At 39.1% G+C, this 22,409-nt stretch overlaps 3 protein-coding genes across 3 annotated transcripts; all 3 read left to right on the top strand.

The window, feature by feature from the left end:
- The first annotated feature begins 11,811 nt into the window (after positions 1-11,811).
- Positions 11,812-13,278, top strand: LOC121430905. The gene has a single exon (XM_041628339.1). It carries the CDS (start codon positions 11,812-11,814, stop codon positions 13,276-13,278), a length of 1,467 nt encoding a protein of 488 aa, XP_041484273.1.
- A 3,208-nt stretch (positions 13,279-16,486) lies between these two features.
- LOC121430896 lies at positions 16,487-20,089 on the top strand. The gene is made up of 3 exons (XM_041628327.1): positions 16,487-17,356; positions 18,375-19,054; positions 19,090-20,089. The coding sequence occupies exons 1-3, from the start codon at positions 16,487-16,489 to the stop codon at positions 20,087-20,089; spliced, it is 2,550 nt and encodes an 849-aa protein (XP_041484261.1).
- A 277-nt stretch (positions 20,090-20,366) lies between these two features.
- Positions 20,367-21,503, top strand: LOC121430886. The gene has a single exon (XM_041628315.1). The coding sequence runs from the start codon at positions 20,367-20,369 to the stop codon at positions 21,501-21,503; it is 1,137 nt and encodes a 378-aa protein (XP_041484249.1).
- The last annotated feature ends 906 nt before the right edge of the window (positions 21,504-22,409 follow it).

The raw sequence follows: 22,409 nt of genomic DNA, 5'->3' as shown, positions 1-22,409 counted from the left end.
AGAGATGTTGAGATGACAAGATCCTGGATCTCATCATGTCAACATCTTTAGAAGAGATGTTGAGATGACAAGATCATCTCATCATCTCTTCTACAAGATGTCAACATGATGAGATCCAGGATCTTGTCATCTCATCATCTCTTCCAAAAGATGTCAACATGATGAGATCCAGGATCTTGTCATCTCATCATCTCTTCTACAAGATGTCAACATGATGAGATCCAGGATCTTGTCATATCATCTCTACCAAAAGATGTCAACATGATGAGATCCAGGATCTTGTCATCTCATCATCTCTTCCAAAAGATGTCAACATGATGAGATCCAGGATCTTGTCATATCATCATCTCTTCTAAAAGATGTCAACATGATGAGATCCGGGATCTTGCCATCTCAACATCTCTTCGAAAAGATGTTGACATGATGAGATCCGGGATCTTGTCATCTCATCATCTCTTCTAAAAGATGTCGACATGATGAGATCCAGGATCTCGTCATCTTATCTTTTGCTATCAAGATGTCGACTTCCCGAGATAATTATCTCAACATCTCGGTGGCACTTTTAAGCTTCCATATCGTGCTGTTATTATTTCTTGACTTTGTCTTGACCGAGATAATGGCCCTCGGTTTTATCTTGACCGAGTTGATCTCCCCTTTTTATTGAGATCTTTTGGGTTGGGGGAGGTTTGGGAATTAATAATGTTTATTTCAGTAATTTCTTCAGACATCGTGATTCATAAAAAAAATTGCGCGGTGGCTAAACGTTTCGAGTGTACTCAACGACGTCGCGGTAACGAAAGAGGAGGCTTATATGTGGCGAGGGGGCTTTATGGGTCTCGTCCCGTGACGGGTTTCCCAGGCTACCTGATTGCAGTTAGCCTCTTTCGGGGAGTTTTTTACCGGTGGCTATTCGAGTCAGGGTAACGAATAGCAATTTGATGAGATGGTATAGGTAAGTATAGCGCAGTGTAGTAAATAATAAATAAAGTAAAATCTGATGAATATAATAGGTGATCTGTCATATTCATGACAGACCACCTAATAATAAAGGAAAAAAAAAAAGAGAGTCAAGCGAGGTTTGAACCACCGACCCTAGCGTTACCAGGCAGGTGCGTTATCCAGTCGACCACAATCTTCCGGACAGACAGGGAGCGCAAAACAGGAAACATATTGTCAATGTAAATTGTTGCAAGTAGAAAAATGTCATGATGACAAACCTAGTACAAATTCGAGTTTTGAGAATAGTACAAGTTTTAAAATGAAACAATGGACATATTGTCTAAAGGGTACATTCTAAGGTAAAACGTATTTAAAATTTGGCGAGAAAAGACCAATATTTACGTAATTAGAATCAATTTACATGAGTGTTGTGACATCATGAAACAGAAAACACTCATTTTTAGTTCCGACGCCATGTTGATGACGTCACGATGTTTTTAAGGGTCAAATGTGGCATAAAATCATATCTCCAATTCACACTCTATTCGAATAGGAAAAAAAATTGGGGGTCAACGGACTCCTTGAAGAGCTACAGTGAATTTTATATAGGCATATTTTTGCCCACTTTTGACTTGTTTTGCGAGTTTGCACGCGCGTGTAATGCACATTTGAATTGACGCGCATTTGCGTATTATTGGTCGTAAGAGGCTGAATGAGGTATCAAATTAATCAGAAGATCATGGACAGTGAACAGACATAAAATAAATGACGACTCGAAGATGCATACCGATGGTAGGAGCAAAAACGCGCACGCATACCTGTGCGCGCGCAAATTTTTGACATGCTCAAAATGGCCTGAAACGTACCCAAATTTGACCACGATTGATTTGGGGAATTTTAAAATTTTGACGCGCGCGTACGTGCGCGTCGTGACCTTTGCATGACCTCTGTTGACATGTCCTGATGACCTGTCATCTGAACTTGATATCATGCAAATATGAATGATTTATGATGATTAGTTGCGATATGATCAATAATTTAATTTTACAAAATGGCGCCTAGATGACGTCATCAGGATTTGATGACCTTGAAAAGTTTTGTTTCGCGATTCCACAATAATATCCATACATGACATGAAAATCAAGAAATTTGACAGGCCCGATTTTGAGATAACCTGGTAACAAAATTTGGCAATAAAAATAAATAAAGTAAAATCTGACGAATATAATAGGTGATCTGTCATATTCATGACAGACCACCTAATAATAAAAAAGAAAATTCTTACGAAATTAATAGTTGATCTGTCGATTGACAGATCACCTAATAAATGAATTTGATTGTAGTATATTACTGTGGAGATAATTATTGTATGAAATTCTATAATAGTGAAGTGTTTTTCACCGAGTATTGAGTATGCATACCTGCATGCACACGGCTACCTCAAGCGAAGTTCGTGCAGGCTCCATGTCTCACTACCGCTACACTACACTCCCGTCTCCACCTACCCGAAAGTACCGGTAGGTGGAGGGTAGTGAAGTAGAGTGGAGCCTGCACGAACTTCGCTCGAGGTAGCACACGGCGGGACGGGCATCCCATGGACAATGACCATACAATGTAGGCCTAAGCTTATAAAATGTGATCGACTCCAACAATGTCGAATGCGTGTACAATGTACTGTACTGTGTCGTGTCATGTGTGTCTTGCCTGGTCTTGACCGGGTGTCTGTACTCATGTACGTGTAGGCTAGTTTCACAGTATGTGGTAGGCCTAGGGCCTAAATTTAGGGCCTAACTTACATGTTTTATGTTAAACTTAAACAATCGTTAAGTTTCGAAAAAAAAGTAGGCCTATTTATTGTTGGGACTAGGCCTAAGTATATGTAATATAGGCTACTTGTTATCAGTTAATATTTGTACTCAAATTCAATAAGTAGCAATAAGGAGAGACCTGTCTGGACTGCAGACTGTTACACTCATGTCTCATGACAGTCAATAGTGTTGGCCCAGGCCTAATTTACTTACTGATTGCCATATGTTTGCCAGGCCTTTTGACTGGGTGATTCACTATCATCATTTTCATGGCCTTGGCCTACAAGTATATACAAATCCGACTTGGCACATTTCTATGCCCCACCGACGCCATTACGAGGGCAATTTACACATAAACTAGCATTGTTCGCTTAAATTTCGATTTGCGACGTTCACTGTCGCGAGCCACGTGAACTCTACCAAAGATGGTAGGATTTATGATTACAATTTCTTCAAATTAATGCCTGAAGTAGTCTAAACAAGATCTTTACAGGAGTGTGTTTGTGGTTATGATAAGCTAGCTGATTTACAGGATGAAGCTGTATCTTTCTTGTCAGTAAAAAATTATAAATCCAATCAGCCATTCACTATAACACCAATAAGTTAACATGTTCAACAACACCAGCATTAATCTAGTGAACAGGGGTCATGATGTTTGTCATATTTTCGGTTTCTTGCAGAGTTTCGCAGGATTTATGGTGAGGACCTAATCACACTGTTCAACCAAGGACTACAAAGACTGGCAGAACCCCTTTCTGGACTTCACAAAGATAGATGCAAATGAGCCAAGAAAGATGTCAGTTCCCGGAAGTAAAGAAGGTATTCTGTTATTCGGATATTTTTAATTTGTTCATAACATCACACATTAAAAACCCAAAATGTTATACAGTGCGTCCCAGAAAAAACGAAACCGAGATTTAGTGATGATTTATCATGACTTAATCATAAATAAAATAGACAAATGACCTATCAATGTAAAGCTTAGAATCTCCTCTTTCATCCGGTATTACTTAGATTATTTCTCATTCCCGCATGAATGAGCAAAAACAATTTGAAAAGGGGATACCAAAAAGTCACTTGGCGGGCCGTATCTGTGTTTTAAAAAGAAAACCACATTTTTTAAAAGTTCAATATCTGCTCTTTAATTTGATACCTCAATTACAGAAAATGGTCAAGAAATAACAAAGTTCTGGTTATTTGAAATAAGGCTTGAATTTCAATAATTTCAGAAAATGAAGAGGTTTTACAGGCTAGCGTTCAAACTCACTCGACACTCCGTTTTGTAAACGATTAGCCATGCATGAAGTCTTTTGTTACCGTGCGATAGCTTCTGTGGGAAACCGGTGAAAACAGGTTTATTTCATGAAATTAGGGAAATACAAGCATTATTTTGAGGGATCATAACTTTTTTAATTCTCGACCATTTTCTATTATTGAGGTATCAAAGAAAAGAGCAGATATTGAACTTTTTAGTCATGTGATTTTCTTTTTGAAATTCAGATACCCCCCGCCAAGTGAGTTTTTGGCGTCCTCTCTTCGAATTGTTTTTACTCACTCATGCGTGAATGAGGAATAATCTAAGTAATACCAGATGAAAGAAGAGATTCTAAGCTTTACATTGATAGGTCATTTGTCTATTTTATTTATGATTAAGTTATGATAAATAATCGCTAAATCTCGGTTTCGTTTTTTCTGGGACGCACTGTACAATGGAAAAATAATTTGTAACATTACTCCCTTATTACAATGGATAATTTTCTCTTCATTCCAGGGTGCCACACATGATAAAAGGAAACTGTAAATACACTTTAAGAATTGAAGTTCGAACCCCTTCAGGCAACCAAATTTATGCTGACAAAGGCATGCAACCATTTTACACTCACACTTGGCATAGTCACTTGATGTAAAATGGATGTGTATCAATGTCCAACAATTCATGAGTTTGTCTCTAATGCCTGCCTAAAAGTGTTGAACTCCTGTCCATTTGTGGTCATTTTTTAAGCCGATATTCTGAGATAATTCTTCATTGAATTTGGGTTTTTTCTTTTCTATCTTTCAATAATTTGAGCTTTAAGAGTCAGATGTTAGTTATGAAGCATGTTGGTATTTAAATTTGGAATCGTTGGCAGGGCCAGAAATTTGGTGCTAATTGATTCGCTTATAGATTCTTGTAGACAACTTTATGTGTGAATCAAACTTGATTTTTGCAAACTGGTATCATGAGAATCAAGGCTGAAGGCAAAAGCTATTCATTAGTTTTGAGCAAAATTACAGCTCAGAACTTCAGTCCCTTCAATCCATACATGATCTAAACATTGCGGTGGTAACGTGGTGGTATAATCAATGTTGGATTCCAACTTGCAGAATACAAGCTTCTGTTTTGAATTAAAAACATGGTGCATTATTTAAATTATTGACATTTCTTAATCTGATTCTAGAAATTGCCATACAGATCCTACCAACCTTCTTCAAGGAAGACCTGGGTGATGTATTCTTCTCAAGTGACAAGGTATGGTACCGCATAACCAGTTTGAAGTAATTTTACAACATTGACATGGACTAGATTATAAGTTTCATAAAGCCAAAACCTACATGTAAGAATCATATTTTAGCATTCTTTTCCACTCCGCTCTACAACTTCAGACTGCTGAGCCAACTGGTGGGTTGTGTTTATCATGTTTATCACAAAGTACACTGGTATTATGTGATCAGGTACTTGAGATTTACATGCATGTTATGTGTGATAACACAACATTCCATTCAGCCCACTAGCATGCAGTTGCACATTACAGCACCAAACAAAGCTGAATATATTCTGAGTGGTGGAATTTTGTTAGTTTTACATTTTATCAGAGTTATTTATATGCCATCTTATTAATGTTATTTGAAAAGAGAAGAGAGAAATGTTTCAATCCAAGAAGGGTGAAAAATATTGTGTGTTGCTTGCTAAGAAATCTTATAATTTTTTTTTATAAAACTCCGCCCACCCAATGTCCCATAATGGTGGGCCAAGTTTCTTAAAAAAACAAACATATTTCTTCTTGAGAAGCTAAACCACATGCATTGAATAAGAAACTCTTGTTACTGTTTTTCATTGACAGGTTGATATGAAGCCCATGTAATACGTGTATCCGGCAATCAAGAGGAATCATATGAGCTTGTTCTGGAGGAGCAAAGAGTCTGTCAAGTCCAGGATAAAGTGCATGCATTGGCTTGTTACGTAGCTGGTTTCTACGTTTTTCATTTGGCCTACGAGCCATCAGTCATGAAAATTCTTGAGTTTTGCCAACTTGGAATTCTTCAGGTGAAAGATGCATATCCTGTTGATAAATCTGTTATCAACCTTCTCAACAAGTTGAAGAAGAAAGTGCCCTCCAAACAAGGGAAGTAACTGAAGTCATGGAACAGCTGTTTTTAAAGTCACACAGGCATGCCCTTTAGGTTAAAATTAATACAAGTTTAAAGATTGTAAGTATGTATTGATAAATTGTGATTTTTTAAAAGAGATTCGAAAAAGAAAGTTTAAAGTCTCATTCAGAGCATAGTAGATGGAGATGGCTCACACACTTGATGAAGCATATTCTATGGAAGCTTAAAAGTGCCACCGAGATGTTGAGATAAATATCTTGGGAAGTCGACATCATGATAGCAAAAGATCAGATGACGAGATCCTGGATCTCACATGTCCACATCTTTCAGAAGAGATGATCAGATGACATGATCCCGGATCTCATGTCGACATCTTTTAGAAAAGATCAGATGACAAGATCCTAAATCTCGTCATGTCGACATCTTGTAGAAGAAATGATCAGATGACAAGATCCCGGATCTCGTCATGTCGACATCTTGTAGAAGAGATGATCAGATGACAAGATCCCGGATCTCGTCATGCCAACATCTTGTAGAAGAGATGATCAGATGACAAGATCCCAGATCTCGTCATGTCGACATCTTGTAGAAGAGATGATCAGATGACAAGATCCCGGATCTCGTCATGCCAACATCTTGTAGAATAGATGATCAGATGACAAGATCCCAGATCTCGTCATGTCGACATCTTGTAGAAGAGATGATCAGATGACAAGATCCCAGATCTCGTCATGTCGACATCTTGTAGAAGAGATGATCAGATGACAAGATCCCGGATCTCGTCATGCCAACATCTTGTAGAATAGATGATCAGATGACAAGATCTTCTATCTCGTCATGTCTACATCCAGTGGAAGAGATGATTAGATGTCACGATCTCGTAACTCGTCATGTCTACATCTTATAGAAGAGATGATCAGATGACATGATCATGAATCGAAGATCTTGTAATCTGATCATCTCTTCTAAAGGATGTTGACATGATGAGATCCGGGATCTTGTCATCTGATCATCTATTCAAAAAGATGTCGACATGACGAGATCCGGGATCTTGTCATCTCATCATCTCTTCTACAAGATGTCGACATGACGGGATCTTGTCATTTGATCATCTCTTCTAAAAGATGTCGACATGATGAGATCCGGGATATCGTCATCTGATCTTTTGCTATCATGATGTCGACTTCCCAAGATAATTATCTCAACATCTCGGTGGCACTTTTAAGCTTCCATAATATTCACACTTCGTTTACTCACAGGAAAATCTGAATATCTCATGAGCTCCATTCCTGAGAAAACATAGTGCAAGGTCTTGTATCTTCTTTATATTTATGTGGGAACTTTTGTACACATAATCAATGTCGACTCTCAAATCTCCTGTACAAAGAATCCTTGCATAATTGCTGGGGTTGGCCTGATGGACAGATGCCAAAGTGTAGCTTGCAAGCTTTTGAATATACATTGTACTGTGAGGTAGCCTCACCAACTGCATAAAGATTCTCTCATATTAACCTGTACTGGTTAAAGAACTGCCTTGTTTATGTTATTGCACCAGCTGAATGCAAAATTGTTTTTTAAAATATGCTTGAAAAAAAGAAAAGAAAAAATAGTATTGTGAACAAGTCAAACAAAAGGACAATATTTTAAAACTTGATTGGCCATTAGTTTTGGTCTCGACGTAAATGTGTTTTCTACAAAGTGCAGTAGTTGTACATACCTGCCAAATATTCAGATTTTTGAGCTTTCAAACTAAAAATTCTGGATAGTTCAGATTTTTGAAAATCTTCATGATGGTTAATTTAATCTTAAAGTTCAAACATTTTATATATAAATTCATAGGAAAAAATCTCCATCTTTTCAATTTGATGATTTTAGACTATCAATGTTGGCAGTTATTGACTGGCATTGTGTATAGCTAAAATGTTTTGCTCTCTAAATGTGAAATGGTAAGTGGCAAGTGGGCTCTCACTTTCAAGGAAGAAAGAACAAAAACAGTAAATACAGTTCCAAAAAGACTGAAACACTAAAGAGGGATTTTCATTCTTTAATGGCCTTGGATCAAGGAAATTTCTCTTTTTTTGTTAAAGTTGTCCAGCATTTTATTGTGCTTTTGGAATGATTTTCAACTCTTAATGGAAAGTATTTTGATTCGTCAGGTTTGTAATAAATCATCAAATTTGTTGTTTTTGTTTGACAAAAATCAGTTGGTTTTGTCAAACAAAAACACAAAATTTTATATTTTGATATTATTGAATTTGATGCAATTGTTGCATGGTACTGGTTATTGCATTTGATGTCAGGAAGTTAATGCCAGGGGCATATGCAGGATTTTTTTTGGGGGGAGGGGGTGAAGTTTTGGAAAGTGGACTTTTTGCTAAATTTTCCTGAATATACCACATTTATGTTTAATTATCGACCAAAAAAGAGCTAGGGGGGGCGGCAATTTGACAACCCAATTTTCGTTTTCAAATGTACAAAAAGGGCGATTGATTAACGCAGACGCACAAAAGTAGACCTTTCGCATTTTGCGAACGCACACCCCGCACCCCCTGCAATGCATATGCCCCAGGTTAATGCAAAGTATTTTGACATTTTTAGTGAGTTTGATGTACCGTAGGCCCTAATTGTTCGAACTGAATTTGTTGCAATTGTTATACAGTAGTGGTAACTGAAAAGAATTTGTTGTCATGACGAAGATTGCTTGTTGCTCTTAAGAATATATCGAGATGTTCTAGCTTTTCTCCTTCGCAGCCTGCTTAACACTCATACTGTGACAGCAGGAGTCTCAATCAGACTGCGAAGGAGATTTGCTAAAACTTCTCTATATCCCTAATGCGGAGTATTTTGACATTATAGTGAATTTGATGTAGGCTAGGTTTGTAACTGAATTTGTTGCAATGGTTATTACTGGTAATTGAAAAGATTTGTTGTCAGGATGAAGATTGTTTGTTGTTCTTATAGGAGTGTTTGCTAATCTCCTTCGCAGTCTGCTTGACACTCATACTGTGATGGCAGAATTATCGATCAGACTGCAAAGGAGATTAACATCCTTAATGCAGAGTATTTTGACTTTGCAGTGAATTTTAGTAAATATTTCATAAAATGTTACTTGCTGGCAAGTGTTGACTGGAGTTGATGTATTTTGAATTTGTTTCCTCAGAAATTTCGAGGTTCTATTAAAACTTACAAAAATATTAACTATCTGTATTTGTTTGTTTATGACAGGTGTGCTTTCTGACTATTACATGACAAATTAACGTCAAAATGCATTACAAATTGTTGAATGAAAAAAACAAATTGAAAAATGAGAATGAGGAATTAAAATGTTGTAATGACAAACTTTGAAAAAGGTTTGTCAAATTAGACCACTTTTCATGACAAATCAAAATTCGTCATGTTATGGTGCATGACAAATCTATAATGACAAATCTTTGGCATGACAAATTTATTAATTTGTTAAATTAAACCACATTAATGACAAATTTATATTTTTCAATTGACAAAGTTATCTTTTCAGTGTAGGTGAGGGCTTCAAAACTCGTACACAGAATTTTGACCTTTGACTTCTTTGACCTCGATTTTTGACCTATATTGTACATTGGCTACAAAATGCTACATTTTTGATAACATAAGTTTTTCTTTTCTTCCATAGAAATCGAAACTTAAAGGAAATGGCTAGTAACTGATCAGTGAGAATCAGTGGGAATGCTGGGGATGATTGTTCCAATCATTGCAGGATTCATTAAAGAGTACATTATGTAATGTATTGTGTGAAAATTGTTCGCTTCAGAATGGTCTCATATTCATGTAATGTACAGTTTCATGTTTCCAGGTTAGCATGCCTGTACAGTGACGGGGCATCAAACTGCACATTACTTGAATATGAGACTCAAACCATTCTAAAGCAAATAATTTACACACAAATATATGGTAAGTACTCTAAAATGAATCCAAGAATTGGAACAATCATCCCCAAGCATTCCAACTGATTCCCACTGATCAGTTACTAGACATCCCCTTTAACCTCATAAGCTTCAAAATGATACTGGTCAAACATGTCAATATTGAGCAAAGACGAAATGTAGCCTTCTGAGGGAACCTTATCTTGGACTTACCCTGATACCGGTACTAAATTTATTATATGGAAATGTTTCCGGTCTTTAGTTATGTTACATTGGAAATTATTAAAGTTAAAGAGTGTGTACAGTTCTCGTCGAGGTGAGGATTTAGCTTATAACTTTTAGTGAGATATTCAGAAACCACACTATTATCAAGATGTCAAAGAGCATGCAATTCTATGGGGTATCAAAAGTTTATTTGATGAAATCGGTTTTTAAATAGCCGATCCAAAAACAAGGTGAAACAGAGAGATCCTAATAAAAGGCGTGACCTGTGGCCTTTAATTATTATCACTTTTTTGGGGATATCTCGGCCATTTGGAAACCAATATTCATCAAATAAATGTTGAATCCTTCTTAAAACTACATGCTCTCTCATATTTCATAAGAGGATTATCTCACTTAGGAATGTTCAAACATGAATCCCCACCTCATCAAGTACTGTACAGTCCCTTTAAGAGCACATCTTTCCTAGTGTGTTCTTTTTCTGTGTCCATTATTAAAGGTGTAGCCACTCAGCAGGGCCGGAAGGACTGTATTGTACAAAATGGGATATGTGTGCTTTAAGTGTGGCCAGCTTATAACTGGAAACTCTGTTAATCTTATTTGGCACCTGAAAAATGTTCATGGATTCAAAACTAGACGTCAGTTTACAAGTACTGTAAGGTGTGGGCAAGACGGCTGCTTAAGAACATTTCAAACACATGTTCGGAGGTTTCAAAGACATTTGCAGACTAGCCATTCCCTTGGAGGTTTATTAGCGGAAGAAAACTACGTAATACCTGAACATGAAGACATCGAGGATGACATTGAGGATGCTGAAGACATACATGATCATCAGGATGTCAATGAACGTATTGAAAACGAGCAATTTCAGGAAATGTGGGATGACTTTGATCATGAGGAAATTGAAAGGAGGTGTGCTATGTTAGTGTCAAAGCTGCTGACATCTAGCAGTATTGCCCACTCATCTGTCGATACAATGGTTACTGAGACAGCAGATTTGGTGGAAGATATCGTTTCATTCTTGCAGGAAAAAACCAAACAATTTGCTGAAGCAAAGGATATTCCAGTTGATGACGCAGATTATATGGCCCTCATGGACAGATTTGATATCTGCAGTCATCCATTCAAGAATCAAGCGGATTGAATATTTTCAGCATCTTGATTCGTTTGTGTAGCCATGTGAAATTCCTCTAGCAGTTGCATATTATCAAAAACTTAATAGGTCTACAGGTAATGTGATGCAGTCTATGCATACTGTGTCTCCTCCTTATGTACATCTGAAACCCCTTCTGAAGTTTATTCTGGAACATGGTGATACATTTGATCGCATTATGGCACACACACCTCGACATGATGGTCTAATGGAGGATTTTCATGATGGTTCGTATGTCAAATAGGATCCCATTCTGTCATCTCAATATACTCTGAAATTGATTCTATATTTGGATGACTTTGAGGTATGCAACCCCCTTGGAGCAAAGGCAGGGACACACAAGCTAGGAGGTGTATACTTCACGTTTGCAAACCTCCACCCCCAACTGAGATCTTCACTTGATAGGATATACCTAGTCATGTTCTACAATGCCAGTGACGCCAAATTGTATGGTTATCGGACCATACTTGAGCCACTAGTCAATGACCTCAATATGCTTGCAGACGTTGGAATTGACATCAGAACCACGAGGTACCATGGAAATATCAAAGTAGCCCTTGGGCAAGTAGTTGGGGATAACCTTGGGCTAAATGGAGTACTGGGATTCACAGAGGGATTCACAGCTAATCACTTCTGCAGAAGATGCACTATTCACCGTAACGAAGCGAAGACCTGCTTATCCGAGAATAGACTAATGATGAGAAATAGAGAACAGTTCGTAGAAGACCTAGCGCTCAATAACCCCCAAGAAACCGGAATAAAGCTTGACAGCCCACTGAATTCAATCAGCAATTTTCATGTAACTTCAAATGCAGTACCAGACATTATGCATGACCTACTTGAGGGGATTTGCCCTCTGGAACTGAAGCTAGTGCTCAAGAAGCTGATCAGTGATGGACATTTCAGCTTAACAACAGTGAATAGCCGAATCACCAGTTTTAACTATGGAGCCCCTGACAGCAAGAACAAGCCAACTGTCCTTACAGAACATGCACTTATACATCCGGATGGTTGTACTGGGCAAAGTGCAGCCCAGATGTGGTGTCTCATGAGACACATTTCTGTGATTTTGGGAGACCTCATACCAGAAGAAAACCGGTACTGGGACCTCATCCTTGTTCTTCTGGACTGCATGGACATCATATTTTCACCTCTTTGTAGTCTGCAAGATTGCATCTATCTGAAGCATTTAATCAGTGACAATCATAACCTCTTTCTACAACTATTCCCTGAACGACACTTGAAGCCAAAACACCATTTTATGACCCACTACCCCAATGCCATGAAAGCTGTGGGGCCACTCAAAAACTTCTGGACCATGCGTTTTGAAGGAAATCATAACTTCTCCAAACGCCTGTCTCATATAACGTGCAACTTTCAGAACATGGGGAAGACTCTGGCATTTCGCCATCAGCTTGCGCTGTGCTACAAACTACTTGCCAATGAATGTGAAAAGAAAACAGATACTGAAGTAGGCCCAGGCTCATCAGTGCTTGTGATGTCTCTTGAAGCTTCTGATCTTCTTTCAGATGAACTTCACATTGCAATGCATGATGATGTGTATGTAGCCAAGTGGTGCAAGGCATTCGGGACAGAATATAGGCCAAATGTCATGGTTGTTGTAGCCAAGACACCAGTTGGGGATCCTGTGTTTGGCAAAGTCTGCCATGTCGTTGTAACTGAGAATGTGGTTGTTCTCGTGTATGAGCAATGGGACACAAATGGCTACAAAAGGCATTATCATGCGTATGAGATAGCACCTCACCAGCCACGTTCCTTTGGACTTTGTGCAGTTGGAAATTTGATTGACTTTCATCCCCTTCATGCTGTACAACCATACAATGGCTTTGGACACCTCATCAGTCTGCGCTACAGAATTCTGTAGAACTGGTACCTGGTACTGGAAGTAATACCCAGAGAAAGATTTCCTACGTCACTTTGATTGCATCGTGGAAGTGGCCTGTAGGTATGTACACATATGTACTACATACAAATGTATTATTTTGGTCAACCCTAAAAGTACGGGGTGGGGGGGGGGGGAAGGAGCACATCCTCATCTACCCCTTGACAGTTTTATGCCTCTGCCAGAATCCCTCAAGATCATAATGCTCACATTTTGGTATTTCATGCCCTTACATGTGTACGTATGTATCTCTGTAATGCCTGAATGTATTTTTAAAGAAATTTAGTGTACATATGTATTACCAAATAAATAATCTGTAGGGAAGGTTTTTGTGCCATGGGGTCAGAGGTCAAATGACAGGTGAAAATGCTAAAATTTCACTTTTTAATCCATTTCTTTCAAAGAACTGAAAGTACACAATTGTATCTTCATGAAAGTTATGTACATTGTAGGTCCTATGTATTTCCTGATAAGATTCTCTTTGGATGTTTTGGGACATGAGGTCAAAGGTTAGGGTCAAAGGTCACCTTGAAATGCTTGTTTTGCATGATTTTATACTGAAATTACTCTATTTTTTCCACATTTACTAAATACCATGTTTTTACGTACTGCCTAATACAATTTGATATATCAAATTTATTCATACATAGCTGCATGGTTATAATATAGGGAAAATTTTGGACCAGGGGTCAACGGTTAGGTGAAAATACTCCGTGTAACTGCGTGACTTCGAGATAACGAAAAAGTTAGGACGCCATCTGCGGCACCACATCTTGAGTTTTGATGATAGGCATAAAATGCCTGATATTTACATGGAATTGAAGAAAATCTAAGTAATCCCTTAGTTGCAGTCATCCTAAACGACAAAATAGTGGCAAGAAGGTCAGTGTTTACACTCGTATTGAATAATTTATTAGAAATAATGTGTACCTTTATGACATTTATGTGTTCAAACATTAGTTGATTACACTCATACATGTGAGTAGTGTTACATGCCCCACATATAAGAATTCATGTTGGTTTATATAGTTTACGAAGGTCGAAAGTCTTAATGAAACAGTTTCTTTGATAAAAGGATGGATTTATTGTTGAATATAGTATCGACCTGTATAAATCAAGTATTGAAGTTAGTCAATTTGTGAACATTTAGCTATAATAGAAGTGTTTAGGATAATTAATGAAATACAAAGAAGGGGCAATTTAAGGTTATAGTCAGATAGGGCAATTGTGTTGAAATGCCCATGGGTCATGCCCATTTTTTATTTATGGAGATGTTATAAGAGATATATAATAGCATGGACCTGAGGAAGCTTTATTAATGATATATCATCTAATTTAAAGAGCTTAGCCAAGTTTCATGGTACTAATTGGCTTCCATCTGTGTATTTTGTTCATTACAGTTTTCACGGAGTCAAGGAAAGGACAATAAACGAAACTACTCCTGTAAAAGCATGTCTGCTATGTTTTATTGATTGGCTGCAACTACAGTGAAAACTTCAGGCTGAGAGGTTATTCTTCAACAAGGACAAGATGTCGGACGATGACTCCAAGAGGGGCCTGCAGTATCAGCAGCAGGAACGACACTTTCGCTCACTGATAAGGACTTGGCGACAGGCGGCAAACAAACTGAGAGCTGCCCTCATTGATGAAGAACTTATGTTAGTAATCAAACAAGAGAGAGATGAAGTACAGGCATCTATAGATAGGGCATCGACACTGCAAGAGTCTCTTAGCCAGACTAAAGAGGCATTAAATCTGGATGACGACAGTATTGACAAAATCGAAGAGATTGAGGAGCAACACACCGAACTGATGAAGGAAACTCATATTCGTATGAAAGCTCTACAAGTAGGCTCCTCAAGTTCAACTTCGTCCAGACATTCCTCCAAACGTTCATCACGAAAGGAGAATGAATGCAAGCAGTGGGTTGACGCTCAGAACCAAGATGCTCCTCCTACGGCGAAAATGACTCCGAGTGCTAAAGTACTTGGAACTGGGGATCAGTTGGCAGCAACCTATTGGACCAGATGAGTCTAAATCATCTGCTCCATCCAGAACCGCCTGTGTTTGATGGGAGTTCTTTGCAATATCCCACATGGAAAAGAAGCTATAACCTGCTGATTGAAAGAAGGAACATAAGGACAGAGGATAAGTTCTATTATCTTCTGAAATACTTGAAGGGCCAACCTTTACAACTGGTTCAAGGTTATTCATTGTTAGGTGATGCCTTCTCCTATGATGGAGCTAAACAGGCCTTGGAAAGTAGGTATGATGATCCCTTTATCCTGTCCAACGCCTACAGAGACAAGTTAGAATCCTGGCCGAGAATCAACAAAAGGGATAGCCAAGGCCTACGAATGCTGTCTGATTTTCTGAACAGTGCTGTACAGCAATGCAAACCATAGGAAACCTGGCGCAATTGGATGACGAGAGGGAAAATAGAAAGATCCTGGCCAAACTTCCAGACCATCTCGTCATTAGCTGGGGCAAGAGAGTTGCTAAATGGAGAGAAACTCACAGAAACACCTTCCCTTCATTTCAAGAATTTAGCAACTTTATTGAAGAAGAAGCTAACATCGCATGTGATCCTGTTACCTCACTGAATAGTGTAAAGGAGCTGAAGGTAGAGAAGAAGCGGACTGTGTTGGGTGCGACATCCATGTACCACTCAACAGATCAACGCCCACAGCCTCCAAGAAAAGGAAGGAAGCAGGCCCATGTCTGTTTGCTTTGTAAGGAACATCATCAGCTAGGAACTTGTCAGAAGTTCCTTTCAATGACCTTGAAAGAACGAAAGACCTATGTTCGAGAGAATGGACTGTGTTATGGCTGTCTCAAACGAGGGCACACTTCAAGGGAGTGTAACAGGAAACACACGTGTAGTGTCTGCAAAAAACGACACCCCACAGCTCTTCACGAATACTGGAACAGAAGTAATCAAGAGAGAATCTGTGTGCAGATGGAGGCCCAGCCTGCCAATGACAGCTCTTGGCCAATAATAGAGCAACTCAGAACATCAAGTTCTCATACCACAGTAAACCATTTGACTAAGAACAGGTAGGCTGTAAGGTGTTCTTCAGTCGTTCCAGTCTGGATATCTCAGAAGGACAGCATTGATGAGAGACTGATCTATGCATTATTAGACACACAGTCTGACACAACATTCTTGCTGGAGTCTACCAAAGAAACGATGAACCTACATGGTTCAAAGGTGAATCTCCTCCTCTCTACTATGTCAAAGAAATATGAAAGGATACCTAGCGAGAAGATTCAAGGACTCACACTTCGTGCCCACAACAGCACAAAGGTTGTCAATCTTCCCGCGGTGTATACTCGAGACATTATGCCCGCCAACAGGGAGCATATTCCTGTACCTGAAGTGGCAGCTTCGTTTCCTCACCTGACTGAAATTGCAGAGGAACTGTTACCACTACAAGATTGTGAAGTTGGACTGCTCATTGGATATGACTGCGCCAGTGCTCTAACTCCTCGTAACAAAATTCCTTCCCCTGATGGAGATGGACCGTTTGGCATGAAAACTGACTTAGGTTGGAGCATCGTTGGCGTAGCTAACCAGAAGGAGTTCGAAGTTAGCCCTGACGACAGAATTGGGTTCAGTCATCGCCTCATCACTTATGAGATACCTAATGAGCTGAACGAGAACAGAACTTCAAAGGGAAAGAGTGTGATACTTTCTCACAATGTCACCATCAAGGGAGAAATAAATCCTTCAAAAGTGCTTAGGATGCTGGAAGCCGATTTCTCTGATCTCAGAACCAGTAAAGAGCCCTTCTCACAGAATGATGTAAGGTTCATGAGAATCATAAAATATAATGTTCGAGTGTTAGATGATGGACATTGTGAGACCCCACTCCCATTCAAAGAAAATGCTCCAGATCTGCCAAACAACAGATATATGGCAGATAAGAGACTGCAGCATCTCAAAAGAAAGTTTGAAAGTGATCCAAACTACCACCGCAGCTACACGGATAAGATGGAAGCACTCCTTGAGAAGGGATATGCAGAGGTAGCACCAGAACTCAAGGCAGAGGATAGTCCAGTGTGGTATATCCCACATCATGGCGTTATACAGTGCGTATCAAAAAAAGTTTACACTTTGAAAAAGCCATGGGAATTAAAAAATATACATGTGGGTAATTTTTTCACATATAATAATGGGTTTGGGTCTCATCTATCCAATGAAAGTAAAAGTTTTGACAGAATGTTACACTTGAGTGAGCACTGTCCATTTTTGTAAAGCTCGCAGAAATCTGTTTGTGCAGAAATGCTTGTTTTCACGCTGTGTCAAGGGGAAAGGGCGAAATCAAACTTACCCTGTGAAGCATTTCTCATAAATTTCCCTAGCACTTTTAGCCAATTGAAATAAAACGGATACATTCAAGCATTTTGTAACAATTTTGCCGCCCAAATTTGAAATTTCAACACTTCCTAAGCACAACCTTTACCCTTTTTTGTGCCAGCTGGATATGAGGACATAATTGAATGTGAACAAAAGTTTATATCAGACATCTCCAGCATTTTTCATTAAGTTTTTATCATTTAAAGTTGGTTTGCATTTCATTTTCATTTAATACTTGTTTCTCCACACTTTTTCCAAGCTTGGCAATGATTAACAAAATGAAAATCAAGCCTAAGCCATTTCATGTAAATCACAGCTCAGTGTAAAGCAAATATCGTCATGATGGACTCGGTGTGTGGGGGAGTGGGATAGGGCGCAATGCACTCTTCAAAGTGTTTTGGGCAAGGAAACAAGTTTAAAAAGGTAAAAGATATCTTCATATCAATTTTACTAGCTAATTTCCACGTGTTCTTCATGATTAAGGTCTACTTTTATTCGCATAACTATTTCAAAGTTCTGCGCAAATCATTTTTCACCAACTTTTCAAAAGTAAGTGGTGCTCACTCAAGCGGAAATATTTTTCGACAGTTATATCGTCATTTGCTTAAATGGATTTGTACCAATGCTAAAATGTGGCAAAATCGTCAGGATATTACAAATATATAATTTTACAGGATTTTTTCTTAGTGTAAACTTTTTTTTGATACGCACTGTACAGCCTAACAAACTACGGGTTGTGTATGACTGCAGTGCTCAAAGTAAAGGACAATCTCTAAAGCATCATCTCCTTACTGGACCGGATCTGACGAATGCCCTTGTAGGTGTACTCTGCCGATTTAGGAAGGACGAGATTGCATCTAGCTGTGATATAAAGGAAATGTTTCACCAATTCAGAGTGAGAGAGGACCACCGTGACTACCTGAGATATTTGTGGTGGAAGAATGGAAATATCCATCCAGATCCTATGGAGTTACGTATGGCTGTCCATTTGTTTGGAGCATCTTCCTCGCCAGGCTACTCCAACATTTGCTTAAAGCAAATAGCTACTGACCATGCTGATGAATTTGGAGATGACGTGAAGGATTTTATCCACCGAGATTTCTATGTGGATGATGGATTGAAATCTGTCCCTTCTGCTAAGGATGCTGTTGATCTAGCTTCAAGAACAAGGCAGTTATGTAAGAAGGGTGGACTACATCTACACAAATTCATATCTAACAACAAAGAAGTAATGGAATCTGTTCCAGAGCCAGATAGAGCGAAAAGAGTCTCAAAGACGGATCTTCTGGGAACCGACTCACCAATGGAAAAGGCTCTTGGAGTGTTATGGTGTATCGAGTCTGACACACTGAAGTTCAGACTCACTCTACACGACAAACCCCTGACGAGAAGAGGAGTGTTAGCCACTGTCATGTCAATATATGATCCACCAGGTCTGCTGGCGCCAGTCATACTACGAGGCAAACAGATCTTGCAAGAACTATGCAAGAGCTATGCAAGAAAGCAGTAGACTGGGACGATGAACTGCCTGATGACCAGAGGAGTAAATGGGAGAAATGGAGAGCTGATTTACTCAATCTCGACTCGATATCCATACGGCGATGCTACAAGCCTGCTGCATTTGGAGATGTCAAGAAAATGCAGCTGCATCACTTTTCCGATGCTAGCGCTACTGGCTATGGCGAGTGCACATATCTAAGGTTGACCAATGATGAAGGCAAGGTGCACTGTACACTGTTGATGGGAAAAGCCAGAGTGGTACCTCTCAAACCTATCACGGTGCCACGTCTAGAACTGACTGCCGCAGTAATCTCAGTCAAGATCAGTGCATTTCTCCAGAAAGAACTTGTGCCCCCAAACACCGAAGAGTTCTATTGGACAGACAGTAATGAAGTGATGGGGTACATTAACAATGACACGAGGCGGTTTCATGTGTTCGTCGCCAACCGTATACATCAGATTAGACAGCACTCTACCCCATCACAATGGAAACATGTGGGAACACATGATAACCCAGCTGACCTTGCATCCCGGGGAGCTACAGTCAACCAACTCCTGTCATCTTCATGGTTCAATGGTCCAGAGTTCCTTTGGGAGAGTAAGGCAGATGAGTTCAAACAAGATGATGAGTTTGATGTAGAACCAGATGATCCAGAAGTAAAGAAAGCTCATACAAACATTGTACAGGGCCACTCTAAGCCTTGTGTCTTTGAGATTGATCGACTGGATAGATTCTCCTGTTGGAACAGAGCAAAAATGGCAGTAGCAAACTGCCTAAGACTGAAGTCTCTTGAAACAGCGATGTCGAGAACGAGGTCTTCCCATCTCATCCCGCACCAGGAAGAGTTCTCACCAGATCGTACCACACAAACTGACTATGAAGGAACTAAACCAAGCCCAATTGGAAATCTTGAAGGCTGTACAAAGAGATGAATTCCATGATGAGATAACGGCTATACAGAACCGAGTAGCCAAAGGTAATGACACAAATAAAGGCAAGAGATACAGACGTAAGCATCAAGGCTATAGTCGGTTTCACCGTCTAAACCCTTTCATCGACTCTGATGGGATACTTAGAGTAGGTGGACGTCTCACATGTGCTGAAGGTTCCTATGAGAGTAAGCATCCAGTTATTCTACCCAAGAACCACCATATCACAGAGCTGATAATAAGACATTGCCACATTCAGACAGCCCACCAGGGTCGAGGCATGACCACCAACCAGTTGAGGTCCAGTGGTTTCTGGGTCATATCTTGGAGCTCGACGATCTCCAGATTCATTAATAAGTGTGTCACCTGCCGTAGGCTACGCGGTGAATCTCAGTGGCAAAAGATGTCAAACCTGCCAAAGGACAGAGTTGAACCTTCACCACCCTTCACATACAGCTGCATGGATGTTTTTGGTCCTTGGGTGATAAAGGACGGCCGAAGAGAACTAAAGAGATACGGCCTCCTTTTCAGCTGCATGGCTTCTAGGGCTGTACATATAGAGACTCTTAACTCCATGACAAGTGACTCTTTCATCAATGCTCTTCGACGATTCCTATCCATAAGAGGTCCTGTCCGTCAACTTCGTTCAGACAGAGGCACAAACTTCATCGGAGCTGAGTTAGGAGAGGGTAGTGCTGCTCATCATGACCAGATCAGAAAATTCCTTCTGAATAAAGACTGTGACTACATCCACTTCAAATTCAACGTCCCATCAGCAAGTCACATGGGCGGCATGTGGGAGAGACAAATACGCACTATACGCCGAGTACTAGAAGCCTTGTTATACAAAGCTGGACAACAACTTGATGATGAGTCCCTGCGCACCCTCATGAATGAAGCAGCTGCTATTGTAAATAGTAGACCTCTGACCATCGAGAACTTGAATGATCCCACACATCCTGAACCCTTGACACCAAACCACCGTCTTACGATGAAAACTAGTGTGCTGTTACCATCTCCTGGCCAATTTCCAGTTGAGGACTTGTACTCTAGGAAAAGATGGAGGAGGGTCCAGCATCTAGCCAATGAATTTTGGAAGCGTTGGAAGCACGAATTCCTTCAGAGACTTCAGTCACGTCAGAAATGGATTTATCCTCAGAGAAATGCGCACGTCGGTGACATTGTAATTGCGAAGGATGAAAATCCAAGAAACCAATGGACGCTAGCCAGAGTAGTTGATGTATACCCATCCTCAGACAATCATGTGCGCAAGGTTAAGTTAGTGATGAGTGACTCTAAATTGGACAGTCGCGGAAAGCGAATCTCACAGCAACGTTACTTAGAACGACCGATACATAAACTTATTTTGTCGGTCACACAAGAAGACCAAGGAAGATTCCCTAACAAGGAGCCATAGGGTCTGAATTAAGACTATTCTTTTTTGTTTTGCTGAAATTGGTATCACTTTTTGGGTCTGATATTATACTTATTTCAGTTTTAATCAATTTGATACCACCGTTGGGTCTGAAGTTAAAGACTAAGTAGTTGTTATTTTAAATGTCATTCATTGAATCTGAAAATAGACTAATTCAGGAATATAAGATGTTGTTCTTGAATAATTTGAATCTAACCAAAATTCCAGAGTCTGGAAGTGATAATATCCAAAGTTATGTAACTGTTAATCATGACTTGAATTTGGTGAAATTCTATGGTCTGAGTATGAGACTAAATTGAAAATTTACAATTAAGTTTGTCTATTATAATGGATTTTCGAACAAAAACAAAACAAAACAAAAATTCCTTGGAACATAAAAGCGTTCCATCACAATTTCATTTTTTTTGTTTACCTGAATCAATTTGCATTTGTTTGATTGGGTCTATATTTGAGACTACACATATTCAGTTTGAGTTTGTTCGCACTTAAAATTGTGGTTATAGTGATTGCTTGATAATATTTAATCTTTTAAATGATCATTCAAGTCGGCGAGTCTGATACAAGACTATAGAGTAATATTTGTTTTCTTGAAATGTATAAACATGTATTATCATTTGAACAAACAAATTGAAAGGACAGAATTGAAATGTGTGAGTAAGCATAGGCATGAATATAAATGAATAAGAAATTTGTTTCAAAGTTTAAACACTGCCTTCATTGGATTGAATTTATCCTATTTGAGGTTTTAACAGGCAAGTTCGTTACATTATTTGAATTGAGAACCACAGAAACACTGATACACTCATGGATTGATGACTTTGAAAGGTTTAACTTTACCAGTATTTTTTTTTAAGGTTGCGCATGTCAAAACATGTTGATAGAGTATTA

The sequence above is a fragment of the Lytechinus variegatus genome, chromosome 1 (assembly GCF_018143015.1).
Source record: "Lytechinus variegatus isolate NC3 chromosome 1, Lvar_3.0, whole genome shotgun sequence".
Classification (NCBI taxonomy): Eukaryota; Metazoa; Echinodermata; class Echinoidea; order Temnopleuroida; family Toxopneustidae; genus Lytechinus; species Lytechinus variegatus.
Note: the sequence above shows the minus strand (reverse complement) of the source record. Positions and strands in the feature narration are given on the sequence as shown.